Source organism: Sceloporus occidentalis, unplaced genomic scaffold, assembly GCF_023333645.1.
Source record: "Sceloporus occidentalis isolate IW3139 unplaced genomic scaffold, rSceOcc1.0.p SCAF_2, whole genome shotgun sequence".
Taxonomy (NCBI): domain Eukaryota; kingdom Metazoa; phylum Chordata; class Lepidosauria; order Squamata; family Phrynosomatidae; genus Sceloporus; species Sceloporus occidentalis.
Genome location: NW_028316982.1, coordinates 92,091,011 through 92,117,247, shown reverse-complemented (window position 1 = coordinate 92,117,247; position 26,237 = coordinate 92,091,011). Strand labels below are relative to the sequence as shown.

Below are 26,237 nucleotides of genomic sequence, written 5' to 3'. Positions count from 1 at the left end.
TTTTCCTTTAGATCCTCTAGATCCTGTCTTACATGATCCTAAATTTCACTCTCAACTTATCCACGGGTCATATCAAAATCCAGTATTTTGGACCCCAAACCTGCCCTCGACTTATATATGAGGTGGATTTATAGTCAAGTATATATGGTAGCTGTAGGAGCTAGATCAGAATTAAACAGGATACAGAAATATAAAGTTGTGACACTTGTCATAAACTTCCAAGTGATGTGTGAAACAATATAGCTGTGCCCTCTGAAGAAGTATCAAAGATAAATATTTTGGACTTGTATATGGGACACATTGTGTGCTAAATCTCTTTTAAAAATTTACATAAGAAATAGAATTTTTAGAAATGTGATCATGATATAATTTTGAGTGTTAAATTAGATAAGATAATGGAGAGCTGTGAAATGAAAACAAAATCAAGATCTCTGTAATTATGCAGTCAGCGCTCCATATCCACAGATTCTGTATCCAAGGATTCAGCCAACCACAGTTCACAAATATTCACACACATAAAAAAAAAAAAACCCAAAAGCAAGCATAGATTTTGCCACTTTATATAATGTATACCATTTCACTGTGCCATTATATGTAATGTAATTTGAGCACACATGGCTTTTATATCCACAGTGATCCTGGACCAAACCCCAGCAGATACTGAGGTCCCACTGCATTTAGCATTCTTTTTTTTTTTTTTTTTAAAAGTCAGAAATGTAATTGCAGATCTTCCACATAATATTTATTGTACTTGCAACAGGAAGAAGCTAGTATTGAATTATGGAAGGATGTGAATGTTCATTTTAAACAGGAATTGATTTTATTTAAAGCTGGAAATTTATTTAAAACTGAAGCCAGTTACAGGTAGTTTTATAGATAGATATCTGTTAGTAGGTTGACAGCCAATTTATGTGTTTTAATAGAAACCTAACAAAATGTTCATCTATAATATATTTATTTACCTGCATGGTTTAAAGAGTTAAAGAGTTAGCAAAAGAGGTAATGAGAATATGTGTAAATATAGGACCATGTAAGAGAAGTGCTTCATTGTGTCTGGAAGGAACAGATGGAGATACAGGAACACAATGATATTTTAGTAATAAATGTCAATGCTGATAAAACATATTAAAGCATGAAAAGTAAAAGGAACTATTACACTGGGTCTGATTTAACCCAATAGATTTTGGAGTAGGCCGTAGTCCTATATAGTCTCAAATGGCGTCTATGGTGAGCTCAGGAATAGGGATTCCAAGCTCAGAAGCCCTCTCTCCATCTCACAGTCACTGTGGAAGACACCGCCAGCTATTTGGCGTCTGTGTTCCGGGAGTAGGGGAAGGTGAGGTGGTCTATAAAGTGTTTTATTTATTTATGTCAAAGATTTATACCTTGCCTTTCTCCCACAATGGAATTCAAGGTGGATTTATCTGGAGAAGTACAGCCTTTCTGGTCCACCAAATATACTCCCAAATTAGGTACAGATATAATCCTGAATCTGACGTAGATTGTTCTTTACAGCAAGAAAAAAAGTGTTCTGTAAAGACATGCCTCTGAAAGGGGATGGGGAGCCATTTTTCTATCCCCTTTTCCCCAAATCCTGATTTAAAAAAACAACAAAACCCACATATTTTCTTTAACACTGGCAGCAGTTGGAAAAGTGTGATCTGTATAAAATCAAGAGGAAATGGGGATCAGTGCCACTGTTAGCAGCTGGGGTCAGGACACTTGAGACCTTGGGGAGATTTTATGTTGTGCATCTCTGTATAAAGGTTCTCCAAGTGGATGGGAGCTGTTTTAACTGTGAGCAGCTCCTATACAGACTTACATATGACTGCCTCCTTGGATAGGGTGCAGTTGTAAAATTGCCATAAAATTTGCACTGCACCAGGAGCAACAGATACTAACTTCATGAAAGAGGTTCATGGGATTGAGTCCTGTTAATATGTTCATGTCATTTAACAATCTCCCAGTGTTCAGCACCTAGCCACAGGTGTGCTGGTACCTTACATACTTCAAAACTGTTTTGAAAGAGGATATATGAAAATGCAATGATGTTAGTACTTGTCCCTAACTCCTTTGCTTGTACACTCTAGCTAACAGCAATTTCAGCTCCAATTAATGCATACTGTTTTATAGAAGCTAGCTTTCATTATCAGAAATGTACCATGCATTCTGTGTACTCGGCTGTACCCACTGCATTTCATTTTCCAACATTGTTTTGTTTACTTCAGAGGCAATGAATTCAGAGTGCAAAGACTTGTCATTGGGGAGTTTTCCTGCAGTGTGGGGAGGCAATCTTATTCCTCCCAGTTAAGAAGCCCTGCCTTCTTAGGTAGGGCTTCTAAAATGTCTATCAACTTCCCTACCCTAAGTGGGAAAGCTAGTCCATCTCCCAGTTCTGTCCTGTTTTTCGCTAAACAGGACAGGTCTTCGCATTGCTCTGGCTTTTGACACAATTTAAAAGAGAATTTAAAGGATTTATAGGAGAAACCCCCTTTTCTTACATGCTTTTCTGCTCTAATGGGGAAGTTGGCTTTAGAGGAGTGGATTGAGTTAGCAGCCTTGAACTCTCCTTTGATGAGAAGTCAGGAGGTGGCTGGGCAGTGGCTGAGATGCCATTCGGACAGGACCAAATGGTGGAACGACCTATTCAAATTGAGGAATCCAACCTTTTTCAAGCCATGGAGGTATGTGGCAATATTTCGTGTGGCAGAGTTGAGTACACCAAGTGCCAGAAAGCATGGTCTTGGCCACATACGTGGCTAAATCCAAGACTCACATTTCCCTTCTGCCCCTTATAATTGAAAGACAAGTCCTACCTCTGGAGATGTGCCATTGAATCTCCTTAATTGATTGTCAGGCAGTAGGCACCCAGAGATGGCGGGGGGTGGTAGTGGTGGTACCATTTTCAGAGTTTCAGTTTCAGAAGCCAAACAAAATGACAAGCAGAGTAAGTATGCTAGGCACAAAAGTACCGTATTTTCCGACGTATAAGACAACTGGGCATATAAGACGACCCCCAACTTTTCCAGTTAAAATATAGAGTTTGGTATATACTTGCCGTATAAGACTACCCCAATGCACACCAAATAAAATTTTTAAAAAACATTAGATTTGATTTCAATATGGTAATTTTAATTGCAATGCTGACATGCAGGTACTTAGCAGGAAAACTTGTTTTATACAAAGCCTGCTTGGATTGGTCAGCTCTCCCTGCCTGCCCAGCCCTCCCTGTTTCCAATATTATCCGAGCAGTAGCACAAACACAGCTCTTTTTTCCATACCCCAGGTGTCCTGGACGCCTGCAGCTTGCTCCGCCCTTCACTTATACCATCTTGGTGAGGCGCCCCCTCACCTTGTCATCAGGACCGCATTTAAGTCAATTCTTTCCACAAATCCTGGTGAGTGGATTTTCTTCTACTGTACTTGTACAGCGGTCGCCGCATACAGTGGGGATGCAGCCGCGGTCGTTTTTGAGCTCCCCCACCATATGCAGTGACCGCAGATTCTCCAGTCCGGCTTGGAGTTTTCAGCACCTGCCCTATAAGACAACAACCGATGTATAAGACGACCCCTGAACTTTGAGAAGATTTTCCTGGGTTAAAAAGTAGTCTTATATGCCAGAAAATATAGTACCAATGCAGGCCCAATAAGAATTTGTCTGGTGAATAGAGGCCCTCTAGAAGCTGCAGTCACAAAAGGCATCATTCATCATAGTCTTCTTTCTCCTCTTGGTATCGTGAAAGGGGGATCTGTGGTGGCAAAGAGAGAAAACAATCGCAGTTCTGCTCCATGCCTGCTGAAATCGGTGGGTTCACTATATCCCATTGCTTTGGATAGGGAAGAGGGGAGTTATCTTTATAAGAGGGAGATTTTTCCCCCCAGAGCAAGCTTCTGTATGTTAATTTGATTTGGATGAGTTCCTATTTTTCTCAGGAAGATAGAAAAACTTCCAAATTTAACTCCTGCCAGTCAATTGTCTCGTGGTGCAACTGAATGAGTGCCAGAAATCATATCTAAGGCTTGTGTAGTACCTTTCCCAGAGGTGATGGAAGGGGACTGGTCTCTCCCAGGCTCCACTAGGGTGGCATCAGCTTATACAGTCTGCCCTTGCCTTACGCAGGGATCCATTCCAGACCCCACCGCATAAGGCGAATTCCGCCTATGCTCAAGCCCCATTGCAAACAATGGGGCTCATGCACGGCGGTGTGCAGGGTGCCACAGGCGCGCACGCCCATTCATTTGAATGGGATGCGCCGCCTGTACCAGACTCCTTTATTCTATCTCCAGAGGTTATGCAAAAGTTAAAGCTACCTCTTATTGATCCTCCTGTGTCTGGTTTAGTTTCAGGAATACTTTCCCCTCCAAGGATGGAGATTACATACACTTTGCCCAAAATCCCGAGGATAAAAAATTGAGGCTTTTTTGTGTACGTCTCACAAGGTGGCCGCTCTTGCCATCTGAGTTGCTTCAGTGACTTCCCTGTTTTCTAGCACTGCAGTCAGGTGGGCCAAGGATTTATATCTTCAGATTCCTAGTGATGAGTCTAGGTTTAAACAGGGTGTTCATAAATTGGCCAAGGCTTCTGCTTTTAGGGTGGATGCCAGTCTTAATTCTGTTCAATTCATTTCCAGGGCCATTGTGGCTGATATCGCAGCCATGCACCTACTTTGGGTTACAAATTGGAATGTTGATACTAAATAGCAATATAGCATAGCAAGTACATTTCTATACCACTTAACAACTCTCTCTAAGCAGTTTACAAAGTGTAAGCTAACTGCCCACAACAAACTGGATACTCATTTTAGCAACCTATGGAAGGGTGGAAAGCTGAGTGGACCTTCGAGTCCCTGGGATTGAACTCACAACCTTATGGCTGTCAATGGCTGCAGTACTGGCATTTAACCACTGTGCCACCGAAGCTAATTAGACTACCTATCCTTTTAAGGGTCCTAAATTGTTTGGTGATGCCTTGGATGATGTGTTGGTCAAAACCAAAGATAGGAAAGATCATTGGCTAAAAAGGAAGAAAAAAATTATTTTGTTCAGAGATTCAATTCTTTCATCCCTACAGATCTCAATTCAGACAGCAAGAGATTTAATTGGGATCCCCCCAAGCCACAGCTAGACAGCAACAGTCCTCAGGATTCAACAAAGCTTCAACCTCTTCTACCAACAGATCACACCTTCTGGCTTGGGGCAGCTCCCAATGGGAGCCCACCTCCAATACTTTGCCCATCTCCCAATGCTTGGTGTGCATGACTATGAGGGAAGGATACACCATGGACTTTCCCCTAAAAGCCATGGGATTTCTTTGTTCAAGCTTGCATGCCCAGTTTTCAGGAGAGACGTCAGCAGATACTTCAAGCAGTTTAGACCATTTAGTTCAAATAGGGCTATAGAGCCAGTGCTTCATCACCAGAATTTTTTGGGATCTTACTCAATGTTCTTAGTTCGAAATTAAAACAAGGACTGTGGAGCTATTCTGAACCTTCACAGGCCAGTCAATTTGTACTGAGCTGGAAGTTCCTCATGGAAACACTTTGGTTCATTTGGAAGGGATGTAGGATGGAGATTATTTGGCATCCCTTGATCTCCAAGAGGTACAGAGAACAGAGTTGGAAGAGATCTCAAGGGCCATCCAGCCTAACTCCCTTAGCATGCAGGAATACACCATCAGACCACCCCTGACAGATGGCCATCCAGCCTCTGTTTAAAAACCTCCAAAGAAGGAGACTTCACCACTCTCTGAGAGAGCGTGTTTCACTGTCGAACAGCCCTTACCGTCAGGAAGTTCCTCCTAATGTTGAGCTGGAATCCCTTTTCCTGCAGTTTGTATCCATTGTTCCGGGTCCTAGTCTCTGGAGCAGCAGAAAACAAGCTAGCTCCCTCCTCAGTATGGCATCCCTTCAAATATCTAAACAGGGCTGTCATATCACCTCTTAACCGTCTCTTCTGCAGGCTAAACATACCCAGCTCCCTAGGTTATTTCTCATAGGGCTGTCGGGAAAGCAGCCAAAGGGCTGATAAGGCAGCTAGTTCTCAAACAAACAAACCCCCTCCCAGCACAGCAAAGTCAGTGTAAGCTACACAGTCCTGGAGATTCACAGTAGTTCTACCAAAAGGGATTACCAAGAGAATTGTCAGACGGTCCGAGGTTCAGGGCAACAGATAGGCAGGTCGATAAAGCAGTCCAAGGTCAAGGTTTCCGGGTAGTCAAGACAAGAAGCCAAAGGAGCCAGAGACAGGGTCTTTCCTCTAAAAGAGTCAGATATCCACTGGCAAAGAACCACACATGCTCCAGGTGCTTAAGAAGGCAAGGAGCCGGCCTTCAGCTGTGTCTGATTACGAAGACGCTTCTGATAAAGCCTCCGAGATCTTCGAAGGCCCTCTCTTTCTGCTCGACGCTCATTGAAGGTAGGCACACTGCCCAGATCCTCCTCCGTGTCCACAGCCTCGGCACCAGGCAAACTTGACTGCTGAATCTCTGGAGGGGCCATAGACTCTGCTCCAGCAGAACTAGGGCCAGCCTCTGGCTCCTCCATTACAGGTTCAAGCCCCAGGGGCTCTGGCTCCTCCATTACAGGTTCAGGTCCCAGGGGCTCTAGCTCATCCTCTGAGTCCTCCAAGCTGTCCTCCAGGCTGGGCATGACAAGGGCATGGTTTCCAGACCTTTCATCATTTTGGTCGCCCTCCTCTGGACATGCATATTGTGGTGCGCCCAGTTCACAGGAAGTACATCAGATTTGTTTACCTGGAGGAACATTACCAATATATGGTCCTTCCATTTGGCTTGTCAGTCTCCCCTCAGGTGTTTACGAAGGTGTTGAGATGGTGTATCTGAGGGTATTGGTGCATGTTTACCCATATCTGGATGGCCTGCCTATCTGATCATGCTCCCTGATAAGAGGCAGGGAGGATATATCATCTAGGGATTTGTGGGTTTGGCATCAACAGAGAAAAGAGTGGTTGAGTTACCCTATGTCCACCGTTCTTTTGTGGAGACTAACTGCTTTATCACACTAGGGGGCAATTGGGATTTAAACGAGTTAAACTAGAGAAAACCAGGAAATGCCTGATGTTTATCACATGGCATTTCCTGGTTTTCTCTAGTTTAACTCTTGTTTAAATCCCAATTGCCCCCTAGTGTGATAAAGCAGTAAGGTACATTCTACTCATTGTACTGCAATAACTGCGGCCTCAGGTAGGGTGGCGTCTTTGCTGGAGATTTACAGGGCAGCCACTGGGGATTCCTCTTCGTCCTTTTTCAGGCATTGTAAGACTGACAAATTTGCTTCTGCAGATCCTTTGGCAGGTGTGTTGTGCAGCAGGTTGTGTCTTTGTAGTTGGAATTTATGGAGATTCTGCCCACCCAGTGGGTAGGGCGACTACTTGTGTAGTCCCAACAGAAGGATTGCCTCCCTACACTGCAGGAAAATGAAACTTTGGTACTTACTGTGAAGGTTCCTTTTCGGTAGAAGTGGGAAGGGAATTCTCCCCATCCTTTTTTGGAGCATGTTTGTATTTTGCAGTTCCTGGCAGTGATTTTATATTTGTCTAGACCTTGTTATTCCATCATTTATGAGGAGGGGGAAATTAGCTCTCCCATTTAGGGTGTAAAAGTTGATTGACAGTTAAGAAACCCTGCCTCAGAAGCACGTGGGAGGAGCAAGACCCAGTGTAAGGATTCCCTCCCCACTACTGCAGAAAGGGGACCTTCACAGAAAGCGCAGTAAGTTCCCTTTCTAATTCTTCTGAAGAAGCGGATCCTCGTATGTGCAGTACAAATCTATCTTGGTACTATAGCATCCTGTGTATGATTAGTTTATAAGAATTCAGCCTACTAAGGTCTAAATGGCACTTAATTTGTAATGAAATCAAATCAGTGGGTGTTACACTGTAATTTTTGAGAAGGAAATCAGAGCAGTTCTGTTTCCTTAGCTATTTGTAATGGTGTGTCACATAGTGTACTTCTTAAAAGAATCTTCCCCATCCCCCAAAAAGAAACACTTTATTATCGTACCTCAGAAAAGCTACCTGGAATGCATTCAATCCCTGTTCCATCATTAATCATCACTGCATTAATCATCTGTTTTAATTCTTAAGCACTACTTGCTTATAGCAAATGCTGTGGTTACAGCCTGTACAGAATCCTTGCTGGCAAAAGGAAAAAGAGTTCATGACTACTGTCAGCAAATGACAGGAGAAATTACAGGGTGTAGCCTTATGTTTTTGATTGTCAGCGATGAGGAGAAATGAATCATTGGCTATTTATTAGGTAGTAATTTAATAATGCAGTCAAAAGGCTACATGGAATTCTTAGCCACATGGGAAATCTTTAAAGCAATATGGGAATTGCAGATGTTTTTGGTCTGCAAGTGAAGCAGTCCTGCCTAGAATAGCCAATGGTGAAGGAGTTACAGTCCATCAGCACTGCAGATGTTTTTGGTCTCCAAGTAAAGCAGTCCTGCCTAGAATAGCCAATGGTGAAGGAGTTACAGTCCATCAGCACCTAGAGAGCCTCTTTTAAAGCGTTAGCTTCTTCTACTACAAAAACTCACTTTGAAACTTATTTCTGTTCATTGAAATATGAGATATTTGTGACAAAGTTTTATATCAGAATTTACCAAAATGGTTAAAATGTAAGGTATTATTGAACTGTATATTGTTTCTATGTGCTAAACTTTTAAAATTATTTTGTCCTTGTCTGCTTTCAAGTCATTTCTGAATTGTGGTGACCCTAAGGTGAACATATCACCGGGTTTTTGTGGCAAGATTTGTTTAGAAGGAGTTTGTCTTTGTCTTCCTTTGAGGCTGAGAGAGGGTGGTGTGCTCAAGGTCACCCAGTGGGTTCCCATGACTTGGTGGGGATTTGAACCCTGGTTTCCAGAGTCATAGTCCAGTGCTCAAACCAATGCACCATATATTGTTTCTATGTGCTAAATAAATAAAACTTCTTATTACTTTCATTTAAAGAATGTTCAAGTTGAGAAATTAACACCTGTGAATACATACTGTAGCTTCAGTGCAGGATAGAATGTATTTTCACATGCAAAATTTATATGTCTTTTCTCAAAGGGGCATATGCAGTTTGTCAGCCAAGTGTTCACTCTAAAGAGCAAGTTGTGGCATCAGCTCCTTTTACTGATATCATTGATTGGGAACAGCCTAATTCTGACAATATAAACTTTCAGTTTCTTGCAGTGTGGAGAGGTAAAATCCTTCATGGTGGGCCTGGCTCCTCCCTTGTGCTTCTGATCTGTCAGTCATCCTTACCACTTTTAAGAGGGACAGCCAATCCCACCTTTCCAGTCCAGTCCTGCCTCAGCTTGAATCAGGACAAGGCTTTTCATGCTCTGGTGACTTTGGCCTAAGAGACTGGTTTTGGAGGAGAATTTTTCCAGATGATGAGTCAGAAGACTTTGATCTGTATTGAGCTTCTCAACCTAACGGGGACTGTCAATCTCATTTTAATAGATATGGATCGCAATCCTGGGCTCTTGTCTGGTGCGGAGTTGGTAGTTGATTGCATGATGGGCGAAGCACCTTTGGGATATGCCAATGGAATGGATCTATCCACTCTTACTAGGAGACATGATCTGGTCCCTGTTCATGCTGCAGAGGTGGCTGGAGAGTGTGGCATTGGTTCATGATGTGGATCAGACCATGCTACAGAACAGTTTTAGCCACACAAGTAAGTGTGTCAGATGTTCCTGCTCTCCTTCCACCTCTAGTTATGAAAGGTTATCAGTGCTTAAGAGCTCCCCCGTGAGTTATGTAAGTAGTTTCCCCCCATAGCCAAGTAGGCTGTGGGACTCAGGGTGTTGGGGATAAGACAAAAGAAGCAGTGAGTCTGTTAACAGGCCAAGAAGGCAAGTGTGTTGAGTGCCATAAGAAAAGGTGCAAGAAAAATCCGCAAGCTCAGTAATGAAAAGCTCTCCGAGACTTGTAGGTCCTCTAGTGGCCAGAAGCTTGAAAGACGTTCCAGAAAGTGTCATGCATCAGATTCTTCATCCTCTTCATAGGAGAGGAGGGGAAATGTGTGAAGGGGCCACTTTGATGGGTTCAAAGTGAAAAGAAAGACAAAGCATGTCTCTCCTGTAACTCCTATGATGAGTGGGGAGTCTTCTGTTTCTCCAGATACTTCAGACAAGGAGGAAGGAGAGTTATCAGTGAGGAAGAGGGTTCTCTTCCTGAACATGTTTTCCCCCATTTGTTTGAATTTAAACAATATCCTGTCCTTCTCTGAAAGCTGGGAAAGTCTTTGGAGTTGACTTCTAGCAGCCAGGTTTGTAGTACTAATGTGGAAAGGACTAAGGCTAAGAAAGAGCACTGAACTGTACCATTCCCAGAATTGCTTGCAGAGGTTATGGGGGGAGAATGGATTCATCCTGCTGTGGCAAGGGCTGCTCCAGCTTTTTCTAAACACTTGTATTTGTTGCCTACTGAAGTGATGAAGAAATTGAAGCTGCCTTTTATTGATACTTCATAGTCTAGAGCAGTGGTTTCCAAACTTTGTTTCTCCAGATGTTTTGGGCTTCAGCTCCCAGAATTTCTGACTGTTGGCCAAGCTGACTGGAGCTTCTGGGAGTTCAAGTCCAAAACACCTGGAGAACCAAAGTTTGGGAATCACTGGTCTAGAGGTGAAGAGATTGGACAATCTTTTGTGCAGGTCTCATGAGGCTTCCATTCTTGCCATCTGAGCTGCTTTTCTACTATTTAATGGGCAAAGGGTTTACAGTATCTGTAAAGAAGATACTAAGCTCTGAGAGGGCATCAATAAACTGGCAGATGCTAATCTTGATTCTGCTCAGTTTGCTTCACATGCCATGACAGCTGATGTCACTACCAGGCATCAGCTTTGGCTAAAAAATTGGACCACTGATAACAAATCCAAAGCTAATTATTTGTTGACGCTTAGGATGAGGTGTTGATTGAGACCAAGTACAAAAAGAAAGTACTGTCAGTTTGTCATCATTGACTAAAAAGACAAAAGGTCCTTTCAGTTTGGAGCTCAGTCCTGTAGAGGGTATAGGCCCCAGTTTTTGACAGAGGGAATTTAGGTATTTCAGACCAAATTGGAGTTGTTCTAAACAACAGCAACCTTGGCGGCAGCAGCAGTCCTCTGGGTTCAGTAAAGGCAGTTTCACTTCTTTCAACAGAGTCCTTCTCACTTGGGGCAGCTCCCAGTGGTGGCTTGCCTCTTGCACTTTGTCCATCGCTGGAAGCAGATGTCTCCTGTTGTTTGGGTGTACACACCTGTTAGGGACAGTTATGCCACTGATTTCATTCAAAAGCCCCCAGACTTTTTTATCCAGTTACACAACTCTAGGTCTGTAGAAAAGAACTGCCAGATGATTTAGGCCAAAGAATACCTGCTTCAGGTAAAGGTTATAGAGCCTCTGACTCCTCAGTAGAGAATTTTTGGGATCCTACTCAGTGCTCTTCTTGGCCATGGATAAAAACAAAGACTGGAGGGCTGTACTGAACTTCCATAGGATAAATCATTTTGTTTTCAAGAAATTCCACATGGAAACTCTACAATTGATCTTGGAAGGGGTGCAAGAGGGGGATTATCTGGTGTGCCTTGTCCTCCTGGAGGTGTGCTTACACATTCCAGTACACCCAGCTCATAGCAAGTACCTGAGGTTGGCTACCTACATTGTCACTATTAGCATAGGGCTTTATCATTTGATCTGTTGGCTTCCCCATGTGTATTCATGAAGATGCTAGTGGTGTATCTGAGGCTGCAGGGTGTGCATGTGCGCCCATACCTGCACAAACTGTTGGTCTGTGCACCTTCCCTGGAAAAAAGCAGGGAAGTTGTGTGGGTCACCAGAGATTGTCTGGAGATTCACATGGGAAAAGGTCCAGTTTCTGGTCGGGAGAGTGTTGAGGTAGATGACATCACAAATTGTGTTAGCCCAGTTTTACGGTTGATGGTTGGTTTTTCAGACTCAGTTCCTTGAATTCTTATGCCAAGTTTGCTCTTTGAGGCCTCTGTGGATAACAAAATCCATGGATGCTCAAATCCCATTAAATACAGTGACATAGTAAAATGGTGTCCCTTATACAAAATTGCAAAATCAAGGTTTGCTTTTTGGAATATATATATTTTCTGAATATTTCCAATCCGTGGATGCTTGAATCTATGGATGAAGAATCTGTGGATAAAGAGGGCCGACTGTATTTTCATGTTCCAAAGATAGTTATGAGTAACAACCAGTGTTCTGTTCTATTCTGAAAAACAGTTGTTTCTTGAACTAGAAGTTTTGTAATATTAAGTCATAGCATCTGTATTTTTTTCTAATTGCAGGGATTGGAGATGGGCCCCAAAAATGTTATTTCCCCCTTTAGCAGTTTCATTTCGACGATCAGCCAAAAGAAAGATGATTCTGGAAGTGAAAGTCCACCTACACAGTTTGTTATTTCAGATATAAAAAATGGTAAGAGAAAAAAGGCTTCATTATTTAGTCACTTCTAGCTGCAGGAGGTACTTGGTACACTATTGTTGCTAGCTGTTTTTCTTTTTATTTGTGTTGTGACATGCTTTGGGTACTTACTAGTAGAACTGTCTTTGTGCAAAGTACTGCATAGTCATAATAAATGACACAGCACAGCAGGAACTAACATTTTAACAAATGCAAGTTATAGCAGGTAAATCAGTAGGGAGCTCTAGGATGAAAGAACTCTAATGAGGTTTGGCATAGGCTATGTGCAATTTGTACATGCAACAATTAGTAAAAAAAGGCTTCTATAGTGGGTACTATAGAAGCAGAATTAATTAGCTGTGTTCTCAGATGGCAGATTTTTCACCTGTATTAGTACTATAAAAAAGTAGTACTGAAGGAAGTGCTTAACAAGGTGTAAGGACTTTCTGTTTAAATATTTGAGAATAATTGCACCTGAACCTGCCATTCTAGGCAAAGAAGACCATTTACTATTAAATTTAATATAAGAATCAGTAAATGGAGAGGTAAGAAAAGAAAGGCTGCTTGGAAAAACAGGTAAGAAAAGAAAACTTTCAGGACTATGGTAAACATATTATAATTTTGTTAATATTTTGTAGCACGTGCAGTATACAAAGTGCTTCCTACCTCTTACCCTCTCACCTATCTTCAGAAAAAGGGCCTAAGAAACTGCTGATTGTTTGACGTAGCAGAAGTTGTAGCTTCAAAGGGTTAAGAAGTCAATTTACAGCTGTGTTTAGGCTTGAACTCCCTCATCTCCCCACATCCAAGTACAAACTGTAGCTTCTGGACCATGCTGTGTTTCTTTCTTAGAACACATTAGAATAATTACAAGCTGTGCGCAAAAGCAGCATTCATTAATGAAGAAAGTAAACACTTTGAATTTTTTTAACTAGACAAAGACCTTGATCCTCTAGATATGAACATTCTGTGTTACATAGTACAGTGTTATCACTGTTACTCCTCCCTCAGAAGTCCCTTCAATCTGACAAGAGGCAGCAGCTGACTATACCCAAACTCTCAACTGAGCTCTTTATTCTGTTTTTTGTTTTTAATCAATGCTGTGCAAGATATGCACAGCTTCGTCACTTAACTAACACTGTTTGAGAAAGCCTCTTGGGACTTGTCTACATTATATATAAACCCCAATTCCCCCCAGACTCACTGTGCTGTTTACATTACACAGGCCCCAAACCCTAGATTGGGTCTGGGCTGTTTTCACAACAGTCCCACCTTTAAAAGACTTGGCTTTTTTTCCAAGTTTCCTTTTCCAATGGTCACTGTGAGCATTCCTGTCCAGTTCCCCAGGGCATGAGTTCCTCTGAGGTCAGAATGAGGCTGGGCACCTTGTTCTGGTCTCAGAGGGACTTGAGCCCACAGAAGCAGCAGAAGGCTTGTAGGGACCGAACAGGAAGGTATATGCCAGTCAGTCACTGAAAACATGCAGAAGGTAAGGGGAGTTCGGGGTGGGTGGGGTGGATATAGTGTCAGAATATTCTGGCAAATGTAGATGAGCCCATGGAAGCACTGCTGGTGTGATGGCAAAAGCCTGAAGCTACAAGAACAGTGTGGTTCTTGTACACAAGCATAGTTTTGTCAGTATATTGAGCTCAACATGTTCATCATGTGTGTTCTGCTGTGCTGTCCTGTGGGAGCCTTCTTATAAAATGTTGTTACCACATAGTAGGAGCAGAGAGGTGTAGTCAATGCAAAATGAATATACATGACTTGTTTCTCCCATCTCACCTGCACTTTATTATCTTCTCCATCCATTTTGGGCTATGGAACATAATTAAGCTATTTCTATGCCCTGCCACCAATTGTCCTTAGTTGTCCTTTTTATTTAGGTGTTAGAAAAGGACCAGCATTGTTTAGGACCACTTTGAGGTGGGAGCTCTCTACTTTCACTGGACGTAGCAAGTTTGCTGAGGACTCATCTCTCCCAAGGAATGCCAGTTTGTTGTTGTGTGCCTTCAAGTCAATTCCAACTTATGGCGACCCTAATGCGAATGTATTATGGGGTTTCCTTGCAAGATTTGCTCAGAGGATGTTTGCCATTGCCTTCCCCCTGAGGCTGACTTGTAACTTGCCCAAGGTCACCTAGTGGTTTCCATGATTGAGCAGGGAATTGAACCCAGGTATCCAGAGTCATAGTCCTACACTCAAACCACTAGAACTCCCTGGTTCTTCTGTAGTACCACAGCTAAAAAACAGCTATAATTTCAGCTGCATCATATCCCTACAATGCTCCCATCTCCTGCAAGTGATTGTCATTCCTAGCATAGAAGCAATCCACATTGACAATTTGGAAAGTGTCATTTTCTGAATCAGTCATTGAAGAAAAGCTAGTGTTTTACACCCATTCATTTTTAATTTCATCATAATTAAGTCTCCATTCTCTTCCCAGAAATGCTTTTGTTCATCAGATTTTTCATTTACACCCTTGCCTTTCGTATATTGGTTAAATGATTTTTACATAATGTAACCAAGCAACAATCTAAAAGCAGTTGCCAGTAGTAAAAAGAAGTAAAAATACTACTAAATAATTGAGCTCATGAAGGTCCAGTTATCTTCATAATGGATGTAAAACAGTATTTCAATTATTTTTACAGTAAATATATTTCATGATGAAAACTGTAATAGCACTGGTAGATCTATAAAATGAGTTGGAGATTATACTATCTTTTTATTGATTTTCATCTAGATTGTTAAGGGATTTAAATCACATTTAACATTACCAGTACTGAAATGCAGAAGCATATGGATGTTCAAAATAAGGCATAAATCTATTGTATGGCTAAAAATATTCTTCAATTATATTTTCTTTTTGAGTTTTGTGAAACTTTGAAACCTTTCATAATGTCAGTTTAAGTTGATATAGGGGCAAAACAGACAGCCATGAAGAAGTGGCTTGAAGCTGCCTGCCCAAGGCACCGTGGGACCACAGCAACTACACACCACAGTCCCAAGGATGCCCTCCATCACTGGCCCAAATAGAAGCAGAAAAAATCCACACATTTTTGGGCTGGGTTTGGGCAGCCTGGAAGCAGCTTCAGCGCGGTTTCCACATGTCTTGGGGCGTGCACCATCTAATAGTCACACTCCCAAGCTGCACAGAAGCCAGCTTTTTTGGCTTATCTGTTCAGGCCCATAATCAGAGATAGCTATGATTTTTCTTTTCCTGTTGTTAAAATCTGAAAGTCATTCTGGAGGCATTGTAATACAACATATTGTACATTAAAGTATCAAAGAAGGGTGCCTGCAATTGGGGTTAACCCTATGGAAGGTACGTACTGTAATCATATTTAATTCTCAGATATAGAAACTTGGAATCAAGGAATTTCAAATAAAAATAATCATATGTTATATAGACTATAGCAAAGCCTTTGACTGCACACATCATGAAAAACTATGGAAAGACATAGGAGTGCCACCACACCTGATAGTCCTTATGAGAAATCAAGGACAAGTAGGACAAGAAGCTACTGTTAGGATAGAACATGGTGAAACCAAATGGATCCCAATTGGCAATGGGGCCAGGCAAGGCTGCATCCCTTCACTCTCTTGGTTCAATTTATATGCAGAACATACTATTTGAAGAGCTTGGAAACAGAACAAGCAGGAGTAGAAATAGGAGGAAGGAATATCAACAGTCTAAGATATGCAGACAATAATGATACTACTAGCAGAAAATATCACAGACCTAGAAGAATTACTAAGGAAGATCAAGCATGAAACTGCAAAGGAAGGCTTACTACTGAACATAAAGAAAACAAAAATAATGACCACAGAGGATCTACCCAAATTTAATCTAGACAATAAGAAAATTGAAATAGAAAAGGAGTTCTCATATCTTGTATCAAACATTGATCAGAACAGGGACAGCAGCATTAACTCCTAGGGTGTTTTTCACACGGAGATTTTTGGAGCATTTTGCAGCTCAGTTCTGATGTGACTGTGGGTCCAACTATGCGAATTCAAGTGATAACGTGATGTGTTATCACATGTGATTCATTTCTATGGGAGCTCCTTCCCTGGCGCTTCTGCAGTGAATCCAAAGTGACTCCTCATTTTGGTGAATTCAGTAAAAAGTGAATTCACAGAATTCGCATTCAAGCTCACTTCTTGATCTGATCACTCCAATGTCGCCCCCCTTGGCCCCCTGCATCCTGCTCCTTCATTCCCCTCCTCCTCCATCTCGTGCTCTCTGCCACCCATCCCATCAGCCCCTGCCTGCTCCTTCATTCCAATCCTGGCCCCAGTGATCCCCTGCGACCTATCCCATCATCCCCTGACTGCTCCTTCATCCTGATCCTGGCCCCAGTGACCCCCTGCGACCTATCCCATCATCCCCTGACTGCTCCTTCATCCCGATCCTGGCCCCAGTGACCCCCTGCAACCTATCCCATCATTCTCTGCCTGCTCCTTCATCCTGATCCTGGCCCCTGTGACCCCTTGCGACCTATCTCATCATTCTCTGCCTGCTCCTTCATCCTGATCCTGGCCCCAGTGACCCCCTGAGACCTATCCCATCATTCTCTGCCTGCTCCTTCATCCCGATCCTGGCCCCTGTGACCCCCTTGCGACCTATCCCATCATTTTCTGCCTGCTCCTTCATCCCGATCCTGGCCCCAGTGACCCCCTGAGACCTATCCCATCATCCCCTGCCTGCTCCTATGCCCCAATCTGCCCCTCTCCTTCACCCTGCTGCCTATCCCATCATCCCCTGCCTGCTCCTACACCCCAATGAAGGAGGACAGCTAAGGAGGACAGCGTCCAGAGCCCCATTGAGCATGCGCAAGGGTGCCAATTCAAATCGTTGAACCCTCAAAGTATGTTACGGTGTGGTAATACAATGTGCACTCACCACGCTTTGCTTGAATCTGCATCACGTGACTTGTCTGGAATTGAACTGACTCCGCTTCTCCCTTGATTTGGAAGGGCAACAGAAAGGCAACCAGGTGTGATAAAACATCATGTTTTAATGTGAATTTGCATTGCTAGACTGGAGTTACTCCAGATCTGGTGTGAAAAAACATCACGTTTCGCGTTGCTAGAACAGAAGCGACTCCAGATCTGAGCTACAAAACCTCCATGTGTGATAAGGCTATAGGAGAGCTATGAAAGAACTAAAAAAAAAAATCCTAAAGAGTAAAGACATACAGTTGAGCACAAAAGTTAGAATTCTACAAGTCATGTATAGATATGAGAGCTGAACAGTGTGGAAAGGGAAGAAGAAGAATATTCTTTTGAGTTGTGGTGCTAGAGAAGAGTGCCAAGGATATTGTGGATAGCAAAAAGACAAACAAATGGGTCCTCGAACACATCAAGCCTAAAATCTCCCTGGAAGCCAAGATGACAAAACTTAGGCAGGCATACTTTGGATACATCATGAGAAGGCATGACTCATTGGAAGAGACAATCATGCTAGGAAAGGTTGAAGGCAGTACAGGGAGAGGAAGAACATATGCTAGATTGGTGGACTGTATTAAGAGTATGAATTTACAGGACCTGAGCATGAGCACTGGAGGAAAGGGAGTCTTGGTGATGTCTTATCTGTGGGGTTGCCATGAGTCAAGATCAACTTAAGGGTGGTTAACAACAACAACAATGTCTGAATCCAGTTAAATTACATGCATGAGTTTCAGGCTTGCTTTCTCTTTTTTTAGCCACAATTTCTGTTTTTAACTAACAACAGGACAAACTTCAGTTCATTTGAACTATTTAAGGAAACAAGCCAGGATCAGAAACCAGAGTTTGAATTTAGCTTGTTTCCTTAAACTGTAATGAAGTTTAAATAGAAATGAATGGACTGTATGAACATATGGCAAGTTCATGCTGTGGTTTAATGAGCTTGGATTTTTATGTGAATAAGTTTATTGTTTAGCTGCCACTCTATCCAGTATTCAGATACTTGTTTATCCAGTACAGCCGCCCCTCCGTTCTTGTGAGCGATCCATTCCGGACGCCCCTACAAAAACGGAAACTCACATATATTCAAGCCCCATTGACTTGAATGGTTGTGCGCTCGCACAGGCACACATGCCATTTTACCCAGCGGGGCTCACCCCTCCATGAATAATCAAGACCACAGGTTTCAAGTCTGCGAAAATTGGGGGAGGGGGGGACTGTATTTTGCAACAGAAACACAAAACACATTAGTATTTGTTAAATTATAACATTGGAGCTATATTCTTTCCATTCATGTTTTTAAAGTATCTTTAAAAAGATTGAATTTGTTCTCCCTGTAATTGCTGAATGTACAAAAAGGAAAATCAGTTTAATATTACTTTAAATGTAACATATATGTAATACTTGACCAGCAGCAGCAGCAGCAGCAGCAGCAGCAGCCTGGCCCACAGCTGAGGAGGAGGGAGAGAGAGAGAGAGACGCTGGGAGGAAGCTGTGCAGGAGGAGCTCTGCAGAGGGCTTAAAAGACCAGTGTGGACCCCAACTCTAATACCAACATCAGCTTGACAAATATTTAGTTTAAGTTCCTGAACTTTGAGAAATCTGTGTCAATTAAGCAATGGGAAAGAGAAAACGAAGGAAACAGTTAGGTGGGAGCCCAAACTCGCTTCCCCACATGAAACTCCCAAAACAGCCAAGAATCGACGAGTGTTTGGCAGGAAATGGTAATGTAAGAAAATCAAACCCCATTCATAGTGCTAATAGATTTGAATCCCTGGCAACTGGCTTACATTTAGAGTTAGAGGAGGAGCAGCCTCTCGAGCCCCCCCCCCCCACCTCCTAGTGTCAAGTTGATTGAAAACCAAGATGAAGAATTGGGTTCCCGCCACAGTTTGTTAGCTCATGCAAGTTGTCTTGATAACAGTCGTACGGATTATGAATTAAAGTCCAGAAATAATTGGACACTTCCCAGAAATGTTGAGATTCAGAATGGGGAACAACAACATGGGGAGAACCCAACACAACTTATGACGAAATACTGCCTGATTACCACACAAACTGTTATTCTGATATCTGAACAGTTAGCTGAGCTAAAACACAAATTGAACGTGTTAACTGGAGATATAGAGATGCTGGAGCAAAAGATATCTGCAAGACCTCTTACCAGTCCCCCTTGTACAAGCAATTGTGAAATTGATGTGACCAAGTTAAACGAACATGATCAAGTGGGAAACTTAGTAGATAGGACTAAAGGAAATGATATAAACATAGACCCAAGGAGGTTACTTCAAGAAACAAACAAATTATTGCCTGGGATAGCACCTCAAGAGGATCATGTATACCCCAAGGAGGCCATAAAAAGTAAAAAACCTTTTTCTGTGAAAGATAACTGTATACTCCGACCGGAAAGGATTGCACTGAGTGTCCATAAGAACAGAGTTAATGATGGTCAGTGGATTTCCAAGAAAGTAATCAAATCCTCCCTGGGAAAACTTCTTCACTGCCAACTAGGGCAGATAGACTTAGACACTGTTGAATGGCTCCCTGGGTCATTAAACCAAACACGAATCCTCCTGTCCTTTAAGCATTCTACCATCCCTCTGATGCTACTCAGGATGAAGGCTTATTTAGCCCGATATCAAATTTTTCCTATCAGAGTCTTTCATGAAGAAAGAATTAAGCCTTTACTTGATAGCTCAAGAGCTGCGAAAGTGGTAATCCCCCTAGTATTGACACGGAAGGATTCTGAAGGTGAGAATCAACCCAGTCTGCATCAGATTGAAGACAGTTTCATTGATGCATTTGGTCTACTCTCAAGAGAAGAGCAAGATACCATTTTGCTCCAGTTGGAAAAATTAAAACAGTCTCTAAGGAACACCGTGGTTTCTACAGAGCCTTTGATAGACTTAGGTTCTCCAAATTCGGGTTATAGTGATTTGCTCACACAAATGAAAGAACTGCCTAATCTTCAGCAACCAATGACTAGTGTACGTGTTCCTTTGGGGCAATTAATGGCTCCTGAAACTAGGATGAAGTCACCATCTGACCATATGTCTGAAGAATGTGTTCCAAAGTTGCGGTGTGAGAAGGGGGTTGGTCCAGATATAACCCCTCTGAAGAGGATCCATGTACAAAGACAATTTTCTGCTAAGCAGCTCCCAGTAATTGAAGAGAGGACAGTAACACATTGGGCCTGGTCACAGGATGAGACAACAGGGATTCCCAGCTTGACTGGCACCGAGAGCAAAGATCAACTACAACAACATCAACATCGTACCACCTTATCATCAAAAGGTGATCATCCAATCAACAATTGTGTCTATTCGGGTAGTATTGACAATATTGTTGTAGACAATTTGAGGGAAAATACAAATTCCAATTGACTGAATGTGTCAGAACATCATTTCCCCTCTTCTGATTTGGAACAGTCTGGTAATAAGGATTGTATCCAAATAGTTACATGGAATGTTGCCGGTTGGAAAGAAGGTGTGAACACTGACTCAGTGGGTTTTCTTTCTAAATTTGATGTTGTTGCTATTCAGGAAACCTGGTTAACTGCGGAGGATGAACCAATAAAACTCCCGGGCTTTCAATGCTGGGATATCCCTGCCCAAAAACTAAAAAACAAAGGGAGAGCTTCTGGCGGCCTTTGCACTCTTATTAAACAAGATTTGCACTGGCAAGCTGAGTTTTTATATAATGGGGATAAATTTTCTCATTTCTTAGTTATTAAGTTCACATATAAGGATTTAGAAGTGATATTGATAAATGTATACATTCCACCTATTTCATCTCCTTTCTTTAATACCAACCTGTGGACAAGTTTAGAAGTTCTTATGGATGAACTAACAATCAGATATCCTCGTTTTATAATAATTCTTTTGGGGGACTTTAATGCTAAAGTAGGTCCTTCCCTGCATGATTTTGCTAAAAAGAATAATATACCAAATGAATTCTTTGATAATCATCCTCAATGGCGCTCTAGAGATAACAAATGTAATAGTGCTGGATTGTCCTTGGTTTCTCTAATTTTTAAAGCTAGTCTTCAAATTCTGGGAGGCAGAGATGAAGATGATAGATATATATACCCTTATACATACCATGCACCTAATTCCAGTAGTGTGTTAGATCTTATCTGTGTTTCAAGAAACAAGGTTGATATGTTTTCTGAGATAGACGTCCACCTAAGAGGGGAAAGTGACCATCAACCTGTGAGTGTAAAATTTCGGGGCTCGTCAGATCGAAGACCAAGTTGTCGGGCAGACAGTTGGATTGTAAATAATCAAGAGGTGAGGCAAAATGGCAGACTTAGATGGGTTAAGGTTGATACCACTGCAATAGCAGGGAGCCTTAAACTTGAAGAGATAGATAACTGGGCTAATATAATTCGGTCATCTTCAGCAGAATGGCCATCTGTTACCAATGCATTTACTAATATATGTCAAACACTGAAGTGTCACCTGACAACCAACCTTGTGGGTAATAGTCACCAGAAAGGTTTTTCTCCCTGGTTTGACATAGAATGCAGGTTAATGAAAAAGAAACTGATGTCAGCACTGAGATCTGCACAGCGGAGTACCTCTTGTGAGGTACAAGCTAAGATGCTGTCCCTCAGAAAGGAATACAAAAAACTAATAAAATCAAAGAAACAAAATTATGCCACATCAATGTGGGCAGGTTTAAAGTTAGCCGCAAAGAGTCACAATTCAGCTATATTTTGGCATTCTGTCTCAGGAATTCTAAAGGAAAGGAGATTCCCATATGATATCCCTATACCTGCTAAGGAATGGGAAAATTGTTTTCAAGGGTTATTTGCTTTAAATAGCTCCACTGAAACCCAGCACTTAAGCTCTGATTCCCTAGCTATCGAATTCCTGCCTCCCTGGCCACCAGTCTCGGAAGAAGAGACTTTGTCTATTATTAATGGGTTGAAAAACAATAAAGCGCCAGGGGAGGACTTTCTTCCGGCAGAATTATTTAAACAATTTAGTGAATGGTGGGTGCCTATTCTGACAGGTCTCTTTACACATATAAATAATACCTGTCAGGTTCCAACTGGCTGGAAATTGGCAATAGTGGTCCCCATTTATAAAAAGGGGAACAATAAAGACCCCTGTAATTATAGGCCTATCAGCTTAATAGACATCGTAGCCAAAATCTATTCTAGGCTCCTTTTGAATAAACTTGAAAGTTGGGTTAATGAAAAGAGCATCCTATCCGAAGAACAAGCAGGATTTAGACAAAATCGATCCACCATAGATAATTGTTTTATTTTAAATCACATGATTGCCAAATATCTCAGCAAAGGAAAACATCTATACGCTGCTTTTATCGATCTGTCAGCAGCCTTTGACACTGTGAATAGAGAAATTCTCTGGAGTAAACTGATTGACCTTAAAATAGAACGGAGACTGCTGTTACTAATTAAAGCCCTGTACACTGGTACTTGTCTGAAAGTGAGATGTGGGTTAAATGGAGCCTTATCCAATAGAATTGACACATATAGAGGGGTACGACAAGGGTGCTTACTAGCCCCCTTGCTATTTAATTTGTATATAAACGACCTACCAGGACATTTGAAGGACTCAGCACTCCATATGCCTTGTGTTTTACATACTTCCTGTAACATCTTGCTCTATGCTGATGATAAAGAAAACTTAGCTGTTATTGCCAGAATAATTCTCTGACCATTAATAAGTCTAAGTCAAACATAATGGTTTTTGGTAAAAGACAGCAGAGACACAGATGGCAATTAGAGGGTGAACCAATTGAACAAGTAAAGTCCTTTTCTAATGAGAATGGATCCTGGTCATGCCATCACCATAAAAGCTCACTTAGAACAAAGGCACGTATGAATCTCATTCTTAAACTAAAAGTCAACAAGTACCCAGGCTCTTTAGCCCCAATAATTAACGTATACAAAGCTAAGGTTACTCCTATGCTTTTATATGCAGCAGAAGTATGGGGTCTAAATTCCTCCGCAGTAGTTGAACTAGCCCAGTCTCAACATCTGAGAAGTATCCTAGGAGTAGATAAAAGGACCTCAGCAGCTGCTGTAAGAGCGGAATTAGAAATTTATTCTATCTGCTCTCAAGCTAAAATCAGAGTGTTCAATTACTGGTGTAAAATTAATGAAATGGAGCCAAACAGACTCCCTAGATTATGCTTATTAGAACAGTTGCACTCTCAATTGCAATCTTCATGGTCCAGGCAACTGTTAAATTTTATAAAGAGCTGTGGCCTCCCTGTAGCTTGTACTATGAATGATCAAGCAAGAAAGGGTGCAAGACAGAGAATTTTGGACATTGCGGCTCAAGAAGACATAGCCACACTCAGTAGGGTAGGCAATTTAAAATGGTTGAGCCAATACAAATGGTCCTTTCAAATGCCATCTTATCTAAAAATACAGATCCCTAAACATCTCAGAGAGGCATTCACCCGAGCAAGATTCGACCAACTTGATACCATGGTAAGACATGGAAGATTCCAGGGTATCCCTTACAACGAACGAAGTTGTATTTGTGGGGATCATGAAATTGAGGATCTAGCACACATTTTGTTTAGATGTAATTTGTACCAAGTAGAAAGGGATCAATATCTTCATCCCTATATTAAACGAACAATATTCTGGGATACCCACATCAGAACATCATACTTTATGAGTGGACAAGATTCAAAAATCTCTATTGCCACAGCTCGGTTCCTTCATAAAGCATCGCTGTTGAGATCTAGATATGTGGGAATGATTGGTGTTAATTGTAAGGGGGATGAACAGATTTGACGTATGTCGACGGTTATTTTATGTTACTTCTGCCTCCCATTTCAATTCCAATTTTAATTCTGTTTTACTTTCTATGGTAACTATCTTACAGATTACTGTTTAATTGTTAACTATTTTATTTTATCTGTTTATTAGTATATCTTTTAGCACATATTGTATATCTTTTAGATATATATAAGCTGTATACAAGTAGTGCATGTTCTGGTCCTGGTGCACGCTTAGGTTATGCATATGTATTTATATTGTATGGAGATTTATTGCACCTAGTGCACTACATTTACATTTTATATATAGCTGTGTGATACTGTTTTTTTATTATGTTACTAGCATTTTGAAACAGCCCTTGGGCTACTCAATAAATTGTTGTTGTTGTAATACTTATTACTGATCAAGACAAATCACTTATGATTTTAAGGAAACCACAGTTCCATATTTGTGCTCAGGGAACGGCTTCAACACATGTTAGTGAGAACAAGTTGAAACCATGGATTCTAGCATGTTTTGAAACTTTAAACAAATCACAGTTCCATAAATGTGGATGTTACAGAAGATGGTGGCTAGTTTAAAGATAAAGGTGGATGCATCTTATCTCTTCCTTACAGTACACACATAATGAAGTGGGAGGAGTATGCAATAAGATAATCACAGCTCATTCAAATATGTCTGAATAAAGTCTTTGCTATTGTATTACCAGTGTGTCTTTTAATGAATTGGCTTTTGAGCAGCTGCTAAACCTTGGTGCCTCCTTGGTAAAAACTTGGCTTTCTCTGCAATAAAATAAATATTTTTCGATACCAAGTTGATTTTCTGTCACCCTTCATCACTGTCCAGCTTTCACAACCATATATAAAAGTGGGAAATACAATGGCATACATCCTCTCTTCAGTATTCAGTTATATAGCTCTACACTTCAGGAACTTGCCCAATTCCTTCATAAATGCTCTTCCTAGTATTCTTCTGATATGTCTCCATTCTGATTAAAGACTGAGCTAATGTATAGAAAATCTAGAACTATTTCAATGCCTTCATTGTCTGTTTTGAAGTTATGAAAATCATCTGTGGTCATTATTGTTAGTTTCTTAATGTTCAGCTGTAAACCTGCCTTTGCACTTTCTGACTTGACTTTCTTCAGCAATTTTTTCAGATCTTTGCCTTTTCCTGCTAGTAGTTTGGTGTTGATGCATAAATACCCTAAAGGCACCATATCCCGTCTGATCTTGGAAGCTAATCATGGTCAGCCTTGGTTAGTATTTGGATGGAAGTTGTTGGTGTGTGCATTCAAGTTGTTTCTGACGACCATAAGGACCCTAAAGCGGACCTGTCGTGGGGTTCTCTTGGCAAGATTTGTTCCATTGTCTTCCCCTCAGGCACAGAGCATGTGCCTTGCCCAAGTTCACACAGTGGATTTTCATATCCGAGTGGGGATTTGAACACTCTTCTCCAGAGTTGTAGTCCAACACTCAAACTGTGACATCACATTGGCCTACCCTTGGATGGGAGGCCACCAATGGAAACCAAGTGCTATGGGCTATAATTTAGAGAAAGGGACTGGCAAAACCACCACTGAGTATTCCTTGCATAAGATAACCCTGTGAAATTCATGGAGTCACCATATGTCGACAAGCTCACTTATCCCAAATATTACAATGTTTATACATTCCATTTCTTGTTTTACAATATCTAACTTCCCTTGATTCATCCTTCTGACATTCTGTGTTCCTGTAATTTGTGTTGTGCAGCTTCAGATTTTCCTTTCCCCTCTCAGCTCATCAGCACATGAATGTCCTTTCGACTTGAGTCCAGTTGCATCGTTAGCCACAGTGCTATCCATAAGTGTCCTCGGTTCTACCCCAATAGTATATTGATTGCCTGGGAGTATCATCTTCTGGCACTCTCTCTTGTTTCATTTTGAATTGTCTCATCACATGGTTTTTGAGTTAAAATACATTCAAAAGGGGCTTACTGTGTCTCATTCTGCACAGTACTAACAAATATTAGCTATGATGCCACTGCTGTTGTCTCTGAGACATCCTCCACCAGTATCACACACACACCCCATCTCCTGACCAGTAGTAGTG

General features: G+C 41.5%; 1 protein-coding gene across 8 annotated transcripts in view; it reads left to right on the top strand.

The window, feature by feature from the left end:
- Positions 1-26,237, top strand: part of LOC149318693 (putative E3 ubiquitin-protein ligase HECTD2) — a 75,465-nt gene that overhangs the window by 7,761 nt on the left and 41,467 nt on the right. For 4 of the 8 annotated variants that reach the window (XM_089510286.1, XM_089510285.1, XM_089510283.1 and 1 more), the window contains exon 2: positions 12,314-12,443. In XM_089510286.1, the coding sequence (XP_089366412.1) occupies positions 12,314-12,443 (130 nt within the window). Of the gene's footprint in view, positions 1-9,575; positions 9,692-12,313; positions 12,444-25,319; positions 25,403-26,237 lie in introns of those variants that run through there. The other 4 variants (XM_089510288.1, XM_089510287.1, XM_089510284.1 and 1 more) reach the window with 3 other exon arrangements.